Source organism: Medicago sativa, chromosome 2 (assembly GCF_051527215.1).
Source record: "Medicago sativa cultivar Bolivia chromosome 2, Bolivia_mono, whole genome shotgun sequence".
In the NCBI taxonomy this organism is placed as follows: domain Eukaryota; kingdom Viridiplantae; phylum Streptophyta; class Magnoliopsida; order Fabales; family Fabaceae; genus Medicago; species Medicago sativa.
In genome coordinates, this window is record NC_140750.1 from 39,572,955 (window position 1) to 39,583,633 (window position 10,679).

At 41.4% G+C, this 10,679-nt stretch overlaps 2 protein-coding genes and 1 long non-coding RNA gene across 3 annotated transcripts; 2 read left to right on the forward strand and 1 right to left on the reverse strand.

The window, feature by feature from the left end:
* On the reverse strand, nt 1–717 carry LOC146946828 (uncharacterized). Its single transcript, XR_015026816.1, has 2 exons — nt 580–717; nt 1–484 (listed from the first exon to the last, which is right to left on the reverse strand). It is a non-coding gene; the product is annotated as an uncharacterized LOC146946828 (long non-coding RNA).
* Nucleotides 204–5,090, forward strand: LOC146946829 (uncharacterized). The gene is made up of 2 exons (XM_085744702.1): nt 204–986; nt 3,474–5,090. Exon 2 carries the CDS (start codon nt 3,476–3,478, stop codon nt 4,889–4,891), a length of 1,416 nt encoding a protein of 471 aa, XP_085600828.1. The 5' UTR covers nt 204–986; nt 3,474–3,475; the 3' UTR covers nt 4,892–5,090.
* Nucleotides 5,091–5,298: 208 nt separating this feature from the next.
* LOC146946830 (uncharacterized) lies at nt 5,299–10,679 on the forward strand. Its single transcript, XM_085748318.1, has 4 exons — nt 5,299–8,337; nt 8,443–8,903; nt 9,163–10,365; nt 10,559–10,679. Exons 1-4 carry the CDS (start codon nt 5,299–5,301, stop codon nt 10,677–10,679), a joined length of 4,824 nt encoding a protein of 1,607 aa, XP_085604444.1.

Genomic DNA, 10,679 nt, shown 5'->3' on the forward strand with positions numbered 1-10,679 from the left:
TTTTATTTTATCTAATTTAATTTAAGTTTTCATCTCTTATTTAAATTCTTTTAATTAAACACTAATTCTATTTTTATTGTATATTTTATTCAATTATTTTATTTTCTTTTGAGTCACGTCCAAATAGGTCCAATTTTCTTTTTGTTCTTTTATATATTTATTAAGTCCAAAAATTTGTCCAATAACGCACAACAAAGCCTGTCACGCGCATGCTCTTATCGCATATCCAGTATGTTTCATTTTTCCATCCCAATCCAAAATAAGCAAGCTGTCCTTAGCCTTATCAATCCATAACAATACATGCTTCTTCTCCTCCCCAAGTTACTGGTTTTCGGCTCTTCTCCAACAGACCCTAAGCTCCAAATCCTGTTGCTATAAATACCTGCAAAACACACACAGAAAAGAGAACATAGAGGCCAAAAATTCATCGAAAAAACCATCAGCCAAAAAACCTGCATCTCAAAAACCCCATTACAGAAGAAACCTGCACAAAAACAGCCATAAAAAATCTCTCAAAACCCTAATCGAAATCAATACCGGTTGAACCTCATCACAGTTTCGAATCAACAACATCTGTACCTAATCCGATACAATTCACAAAATCAAAACAGCACGTTGCAGCCATACCAAATCCAACACAGTCCGTACACAACAACACGAATTCGATCATACAAGCGGAACCAGTCAACAATCCAAACCCGCCGTCAACAAATCGAACACAAACATCATCGACACACCCAAACAAACCAGACCCAATCATCAATCGGCCAACACTAGCATATATCACAAACCGACAGCTTCGCACAACCGCCAGAAACCAACACCATCATCGTCGAGCTCAACGGTAACGAACGAGACAGCCTTTCAACTGAACCGGAGAACAAAGACGCGAAGCACCAGAGGCCAAACGGACTCGACTCAACAACAGTGGTACGACTGTTTCAAACTTGTTTCAAATATACCATCCCGAATTCGAAAGAAGAGAGGTAAAACTTTGTTTCTTTTCGTGTTTGTTCTCTAGATCTAGGTTTCTTAGTGTGCGTTTGTAAATTTTGAGTAGGGATATAGAACAAGAAGAGGGAAGTAAGCTTATTTTGTGTTATTGTGAGAGTAAAAGAAAAACAAGAAGAAGAAATTGTAAGGAAGAAGAAGAAGAAGGTTCCTGTGAGAGAGAAGAGAATTGAAACGAGAGAGCTGAGGCAAGAGAGAGAAGAGAGTTGGTGAAATGGGAGAAAAAACCTCTTTACGGCCAATATATAAGCTCCCTTGATCCTATGCGCGTGGGTGTACGGCCTTACCATGCACTCATGCGCCTTCATCCTTTGATTCTTGGTCAATAGCCTTTGACCCTTTGTTCCATGATTGAATCTAGGTCGTACGATCAATCAGACGACCCAGTTTCTCTCCCTAAAAACCATTACCCATCAACCCACTTCAAACTCTTACACCCAATGACCCACCCAGCTTTTAATAAAACCGACCCGCCTGTAATAAACCGACCTAGTTCGGTTTCTGTTTAAGCCCAATTCACTACTTTTTTACTCTCGTACCCCCCTAAATACTGACTACGCCCCCTTCCCTGTATTTTTTTTTATTCACGTTTTCATGCATATTTAGTCCTATCTTTTTTTTAATTATTCCTTTCACATTTTAATTTAGCTAGGTCTCTTATATTATTTTGCATTGTTCTTTATTCTTATGTTATTTATTTTTTCAGTAAAGACTTTAGAGTGTATAATTAGGCTTTAATGTAAAATTGTTCATGCATTTTTTTAGCTTAGGTTTATTTTCATGCATATTTACATGCTCATTTTTTTTATGTCATTTATTTCTATAGCACATAACTTAGAATGTAAATAGGCCTTAATGTAATTTATTTTTCCTTTATTGCACATAATTTAGAATGTAAATATAGGTTTAATGTATTTTATTTATTTTCTCGCAGACCATAGAATGTATTAATAGCTATTTTTGTAATAGCTTAGGTACATGTGTGCGTGAGTGGGTGTATGTTTATTTTTATGCTTGTTAGTTTAGGTAAAAGGCCTTTGTGGTGGTCCAACGCCACCATGGGGTTCTTACGCTTTTATTTCTTTATGCTCCGTTAGTTTAATTATATTATAGTTATTTGAAAACCACAAACAAAAATATTTTTTTAAATAAACCTTGATTTTAAATCAAGTGCCGTCTTTTTTCTTTTATTTTTAATCAAACATTAAATCAATTTAATTCTATTTTGAGTCTCTTTTTAAATATAAAAAACACAAATAAATTCTCACTTGCCACTTTGGCTTTCTTTCATTTTAAAACTTTTTTCAAAAAAACCTAAAAAACACTCAACCAATCAAACGTCTTTTTTCACCCCGAACTACGAGGTTTTGATCCCTCACGGGTACGTAGGCAGAGGACACTCGTCCTTCCAAATCAATAAAATGTAGATAATTAGGTCCTACTTTTCTTTTATCATTTCAAACTCCATTTTTTTTCAAAACAAGCAAGTTATAGCACATTAATTAAATGAAACCAAGAGGTTCCCGTAGAGTACTACGGACATAAAGGGTGCTAACACCTTCCCTTTATGTAACTAACCCCCGAACCTAAAATCTTTTCAAAATGGGGTGTTTGAACTTTTTTCCCCTTTTTCTTAAAAAATTAAATGTTCGGTCGTGAAATAATCAAGTGAGTCAAAAGCTAATCAAATAGCCTTGATCTCCGAAAAATGACGCGACAGAAATGGCGACTTCACTGGGGATCCCCCTAAGAGGGTTGAGCCTAACTTGGTTTTATCTAAATTTTTGTGTTATTACTTGCTAAAAAAATAAAAATAAAAGATGGAAATATGTGTATGTATATTCTCTCCTTCTTCTTACTTCTTTCTTTTAACGTGAGTGGTGAGATAAGTCCTACACCCGGACTTGAGGGAAATTAAGATAGGACCGGGTATAATCATAGTTTCCATGCCAAGAGTACTCTTCGGTATTGGTACATGTGATAACCCACTCAATGGAGGGATCTTGGAGGTATACTTTTGTTGTCGTGAGTACTCGCGTATGGCATGTTACTTTCAAGTGACCGTCGAAGTTGAGAACTTTTAGTCACCTTTAACCCATCTTGGCCTTTTAGGACGTAGTGCGGTGGCTAGTCGAGAGTACTCTCGTATTGGTTGACACACGATACTACACCCAAACGAGACTAACCGATGAATATTGTTGGAACGAGAGTACTCGTCGCCTAACAAATATTCGGACGTGGTTGAAACTTTGGGAACCTTGATAGAACCCTTGCTACATGTGCAAATGGAAACCTTAGTCCTTACCAAATGGCGTTGCTATCCCTAAGCTCCAACATTGTATATCCTGAACCTCATCATGTTTCCTTGCATAATCATACATCCATGCATTCATTCATGAAAACTTTTTTCCATTCATCAAAATATTGAAGGACTTATATTAGTTTTATTGTAAACATCGTAGATATGACTTTTAAAACAAGGAAGCTTAAGCAGTATAGCTTCAGGAAGCTGGATCTTGTAAGGTTAAGGGATCTAGGGAATAAGGTGAAATGCTCGGACCGCTTCCATCAGGACCATGGGAATCTGCTCGGTATTGTCAGGATGAAGGTTGACGAAGGACTCCTTGGCACTTTCGTTCAGTTCTATGACCCAGAGTATCATTGCTTTGGTTTCCCAGAGTTTCAATTGGTTCCCACTTTGGAAGAATATGCTTTTTGGATTGATCGACCAGTGCTCAACCAAGTACCTTTCAGTGGTCTTGAAAATCCTCCCAAATTCTCAACCATTGCCGAAGCTCTCCATTTACCAACTACCGAAGTAAAAGACCATATTACCACTAATAGCAAACTCTTAGGTCTCCCTACCAAGTTCCTTTACGGAAAAGCCGACTATTTCTACAGAATGTCCAGTGCTGACGCCTTTGATGCCATCCTTGCCTTACTCATTTACGGCCTAGTGCTCTTTCCCAACCTTGACAACTTTGTCGACATCCATGCCATTCAAATATTCCTTTCAAAAAACCCTGCTCCCACTTTGTTAGCTGATACCTATCACTCCATCCATGAACGTACTCTAGCGGGTCGTGGACTTATCAAGTGTTGTGCACCATTGCTCTATAGATGGATTACCTCTCATTTACCCCGAACACCTCATTTCACCACCAACCCAGATGGCCTCCGTTGGTCAGAGAGACTCATGGCCCTTACTCCAAATGAGGTGGTGTGGTATGAACCAGCTTACGACAAAAGAACCATCATTGATAGTTGCGGGTTGTTCAACAATGTACCGCTCATGGGCATGTATGAAGGAATCAGTTATAATCCGGTCCTTGCTAGACGCCAGTTTAGACTCCCCATGGAAGGAAAGCCTCTCAGCATTCATCTGGAGAACGTATATTACCACAATGAGAGTGACACTGCGGGAATGAGGCGTCAAATTGCACGAGCTTGGCACGTCGTCCGGAGGAGAGACAGAGGCCAGTTAGGAAAGCGGACGGGGGCCGTCCATGCAGACTATACGCAATGGGTTATTGATCGATCCACTGACTTTGGAATGCCTTATAAGCTCACCAGGTTCTTGTCCGCAACTACTCCAGCACCACCCATGCCGATGACCCTTGAGACTGAAAGGGAATATCAGAAAAAGATAGCTGAGTTGATGGAAGAGAATGCAAGAGTGACAGAAGAGTATAAAGAAGTAGTACGCGAGAATGAATGTGTAATGGGCCTACTGGAACAGAAGGATTGGGATATCAGTGAGTTGAAGAAGGAAATTGTTAGATTGAATGAAGAGAAGGAGGCCATAATTGGCCAGATCCCGGGACATAAGAAGAAACGAAGTGCTTTCTTTGCCAACACATGTTCTTATCCGTCTCCCTAGAATGATCAAAGTTTCCACCAGAGTTGTTTACTGCCTTATGTCTTATATTTTATATTTGTAAGTCTATCCTTTGGCTTGGTTGTTATAAAGGGAATTATCTTGTAAAGTTTTATATTTGTAAGTCTATCCCTTGGCTTGGTTGTTAGAAAGGGAATTATCTTGTAAACACTTTATTTATTATTAATGTTTTGTTTACAAATTTGCTTTTATAAGTCCTTCGGTAAATAAAAAAATGTGTCTATTTTTGCATAACATTATGCATCATTTTGCATTCCATAGTTTCAAATCCAGAGTCTCACACAAGTTTTCTTTTCCAGAAAAAGGTCAGCCCGTTTCAAAAGGTGGCCCCACGTATCCTCTACAAGCCTACCCGCACTATCTACACTCGAGCAAACGTGAAGAAGAAGATGGATTTTCTCGAACAAGAAAACCAAGTGCTCCGTGGAGAAATGACAGCCATGCAGACTAAGATGGACGAAATGGCTGAAGTGATGAAGACAATGGCGGAAGCACAGGTTCGAGCTCAAGCACAAGCTGAAGCGCAAGCTCAAGCACTAGCCCAAGCACAAGCTCAAGCTCAAGCACTAGCTCAATCACAAGCACAAGCACTAGCACAAGCTCAAGCACAGGCACAAGCACCACCTCCTCCTCCAGTCAGAACTCAGGCCGAAACATCCGCCTCTGCTGCCGCCTCTGCTACCCCTGGATGGACAATATGTGCAGATACTCCGATACATTCTGCTCCGCAACGTTCTGCGCCTCGGTTCTTGCCTTTCACTGCCGGCGAAATACTCCGTCCCATTGTGTGTGAAGCTTCAAGTTCTATGCCAGAAGGTCATTCTTGGGGTGTGCCAGTTTGCCTCAGTGAAGTATTCCGCCCTATCATGACCGAAGTTCCGATGCCTACTCGTCAAAATGCAACTCATGTTCCTCCACCTCTGGTAGGAGCTCCTCCAGCCGCTATGACCTATTCGGCTCCGGTGATGCATACCATTCCACAAGATGAAGAACCCATATACCATTCAGGGAACATAGAGAACTATGACAGAGTGAATGACTTGCAAGAAAAATACGATGAGATGCAACAAGAGATGAGAGCTCTCCATGGAAGGAAGATGTTTGGGAAGACTGCTTACGATCTCTGTTTAGTGTCGGACGTCCAAGTACCTCACAAGTTCAAGGTACCAGATTTCGAGAAGTATAAAGGGAACTCCTGTCCTGAGGAGCATCTAACAATGTATGTGAGAAGGATGTCTGCCTATGCCAAAGATGACAAAGTCCTTATCTATTTCTTCCAAAAAAGTTTGGCTAGTCCTGCCTCAAAGTGGTACATGAATCTGGACAAAACAAAGATTCAAACCTTCCGTGACCTGTGTGATGCTTTCGTAGAACAATACAGTTACAATGTGGATATGGCCCCAGACCGAAGTGATCTTCAGGCTATGACTCAAGGGGACAAGGAAACGTTCAAAGAGTATGCCCAGCGATGGAGAGATGCTGCTGCCCAAGTCAGCCCGCGCATAGAAGAGAAGGAGATTACCAAACTCTTCTTAAAACCTCTCAGTCAGTTCTATTACGTGAACATGGTCGGAAGTACTCCCAATAACTTTGCTGAGATGGTTGCTACGGGTGTACGGTTGGAAGAAGGAGTCCAAGAAGGACGTTTAGTAAAAGAAGGGACATCTGCAAGTGGAACCAAGAAGTCTGGGAACCACCTCCCGAAGAAGAAGGAACAAGAGGTCAGTATGGTGGCTCATGGGAGGCCTCAACCAAATTATTTACCCTACCAACACGTTGCTGCCATCACACCTGCTGCCAATACCATCCAACCACCAAATAGCCAGCTCCAATTCCAACAATATCATCAACCACAACACCCTCAACAACACCCTCAACAACATCCTCAACCATATCCTCAACAACAATATCTTCAACAACCATATCCCCAACATTACCATCATCCACAACAATACCCTCAACAACAACAATTCCTACAATATCCCCAACAACCATACCAACAATACCCACAACGACCATATCAACAACAACAGCCTCGACCACAGAATACCAAATTGCAAATTGACCCAATTCCCGTGACATATGCAGAGTTACTCCCAGGGTTGCTCAGTAAGAATTTGGTTCAACTTAGAGCACCTCTTCCAGTGCCAGAGAAACCGCCAGCATGGTATAAACCTAACCAGACTTGTGCTTTCCATCAAGGGTCCCTAGGTCATAGTATTGAAGATTGTTATGCCATGAAGAATGCAGTTCAGAGGCTAATCAATGAAAAGAAGATAACCTTTACGGACTCAGCACCAAATGTTCGAACCAATCCGTTGCCAAACCATGGTACCGCAACTGTCAACATGGTCGAAGATTGCCAGAAGACTCATCTCATCCTGAACGTCCAACACATCCGGACACCTTTGGTCCCTATACATACCAAGATGTGTCAAGCGTCTCTCTTTGAACATGATCATGCCGCCTGTGAAGTGTGTCTTCTAGATCCTCAAGGTTGTCAGCAAGTAAAATATGATATCCAAGGACTTTTAGACCAAGGAGAACTTGTTGTTGAAAGAAAGTGTGATGATGTATGTGTTATAACTTCGGAGGAGCCTTTGGAGATATTCTACGACAGTCGGAAGTCAGTTGCTGCTCCTTTAGTTATCTGTTTGCCTGGTCCGATGCCTTATGCTTATGAGAAAGCCATTCCTTATAAGTACAATGCCACTATGATAGAGGATGGTCGTGAAGTTCCAATACCACCTTTGCCATCTGTGGGAAATGTCGCTGAAGACAGTAGAGTGCTAAGAAATGGGCGTATTATTCCTGTGGTGCTCCCAATGAAAGTTAGTGCTCCGGTAATCGAGGAGACCCAAGCTAAAGATCCCAGTGCGGTCAAAGATATTGGTCAGTCTAGTGGGACCAATGCAAATTCTGAGATTGATGAGATTCTCAAGCTAATCAAGAAGAGTGAGTACAAGGTGGTTGATCAACTGATGCAGACTCCATCAAAGATATCCATAATGTCTCTACTGCTGAATTCTGATGCTCATAAGGAGGCTCTAATGAAGGTCCTGGAACAAGCTTTTGTGGACTACGATGTGACTGTTGGTCAATTCGGAGGAATAGTGGGGAACATCACTGCATGCAACAATCTGAGTTTCAGTGATGAAGAGCTTCCGAAAGAAGGAAGGAACCATAATCTGGCTCTCCATATATCTGTGAACTGCAAGACCGATGCTTTGTCAAACGTGCTAATAGATACTGGGTCGTCCTTAAACGTAATGGCCAAAACAACTTATGATCAACTTTCTTACAAGGGTACACCTTTGAGACGGAGTGATGTAATGGTGAAAGCTTTCGACGGTTCAAGGAAGAATGTTCATGGGGTGGTAGATCTGCCTATTACAATTGGTCCACATGTTTTCCAAATTACCTTTCAAGTGATGGACATCCAAGCATCGTACAATTGTCTGTTGGGCCGACCCTAGATTCATGAAGCTGGGGCGGTAACCTCCACATTGCATCAGAAGTTAAAATTTGTGCAGAATGGAAAGCTAGTAACTGTGAATGGTGAGGAAACTTTGCTAGTGAGCCATTTGTCGTCTTTCTCTTTCATCGGGGCTGACAGTGTTGAGGGGACATCATTCCAAGGACTTGCTGCGGAAGAAGAGAATACCAAGAAGAGTGGGGCATCTATTTCCTCTCTAAAAGATGCTCAGAATGTGATACAAGCTGGAGGGTCTTCAAGTTGGGGAAAGTTGATAAAATTGCCAGAGAACAAGCGCCGAGAAGGACTGGGTTTCTCCCCGTCAACTGATTTGCCCTGGAACGTCGTCGTGCCAACAAGAGGTACTTTCCACAGCGCTGGCTTTATCAATGCCTTGTCAGAAGCCAATGCTATCATAGAAGACAGCCCTGAGGGGATACCACAAAGTTTCGTGACTCACGGAGGGACTAGCCACAATTGGGTTGCTGTAGATGTTTCTTTTGTTGCTCACTTGTCCAAGTAATGCATTTGTTCGTTTTATGCTTTTTTCAAAAAAATCCTTTCGCCCCGCCCCAAGCGAAAGTGAATCTATCTAGGGCCATTTGCTTCACGAAATTATCATCAATTAAATAAAAATGTCGTTTTGTTCCCGACTTTTGTTTTATTTTTCTTTTGTGCTTTTTCTGAAAAAAATGGTAATACAAAAAACCAAAAAATATAATCACCTTCGAAAAATCTGCATTTACTTATTTTCTAAAATCATCAATCATATGTGCAGATTAAACATCAATGAACCCTTTGAACAACATACCCCTATGATCTCTCCCAACTTTGAATCCCCTGTGTATGAGGCGGAAGAGGAAGAGGATGAAGAGATTCTCGACGAAATCTCTCGGCTACTTGAACGAGAAAGAAAGGCCATTCAGCCTTATGGGGAAGCAATAGAGGTGATCAACTTGGGTACTGAAGAAGACAAGAAAGAGGTCAAGATTGGGGCATCACTTGAAGCAAGTGTCAAGAAGCGAGTGATAGAACTTCTCAGAGAATATGTCGATATATTTGCTTGGTCGTACAAAGATATGCCAGGCCTGGATACTGATATTGTGGTGCACCGTCTGCCGTTGAAGCCTGAATGTCCACCAGTCAAGCAGAAGTTGAGAAGAGCCCGTCCTGATATGGCCCTCAAGATTAAAGAAGAAGTACATAAACAGATTGATGCAGGTTTCCTTGTCACATCAGAATACCCGCAGTGGCTTGCCAACATTGTGCCTGTTCCGAAGAAGGATGGTAAAGTCAGAATGTGTGTTGATTACCGTGATCTGAACAAAGCTAGTCCCAAAGATGATTTTCCACTACCTCACATTGATGTATTAGTTGACAACGCTGCAAAGTCCAAAGTTTTCTCCTTCATGGATGGTTTCTCCGGTTACAATCAGATCAAAATGGCACCAGAAGATAGAGAGAAGACATCTTTCATTACCCCTTGGGGCACTTTTTGTTACAGAGTAATGCCGTTTGGGTTAATAAATGCAGGTGCTACTTATCAGAGAGGTATGACTACTCTTTTCCACGACATGAAGCACAAAGAGATTGAGGTTTATGTGGATGATATGATTGTCAAGTCAGGTACTGAAGATGAGCATGTCGAGCATCTGCTGAAGATGTTCCAACGACTGAGAAAGTATCAACTTCACCTGAATCCTAACAAGTGCACCTTTGGTGTTAGATCCGGAAAGCTTTTGGGCTTCATTGTCAGCCAGAAAGGTATTGAAGTAGATCCCGACAAGGTCAGAGCTATCAGAGAGATGCCCGCTCCGCAAACAGAAAAACAAGTAAGAGGGTTTCTCGGACGACTAAACTACATCTCCCGTTTCATTTCTCATATGACTGCAACATGTGGGCCGATATTCAAGCTACTCCGCAAAGAGCAAGGTATTGTGTGGACAGAAGAGTGCCAGAAAGCCTTTGACAGCATCAAAGAGTATTTGCTAGAACCTCCAATCCTTATCCCTCTGATGACAGTCAATTATTCGCTATTTTTAGTGTCATTTTCATCACATTTTGGAGTTCACAAGCAAGATTAAGCAGCAAGAAAAGCAAGAAAAGCAAGAAAAATAGAAGATTTCGAAGAAACAGTTGTGTTGATGTTTTTATTGAGTCTGTAGCAATTTTAGACAGTCTGGGGGTGTGAAAAGCAGAAATTCTGGAAGTGCTGGAAATTGCAGAATCGTGGCGCGATTTTTTATGAGGCGTGGCGTGATTTTGGATGCAGAAAATTACAACATCCCTGTTTGA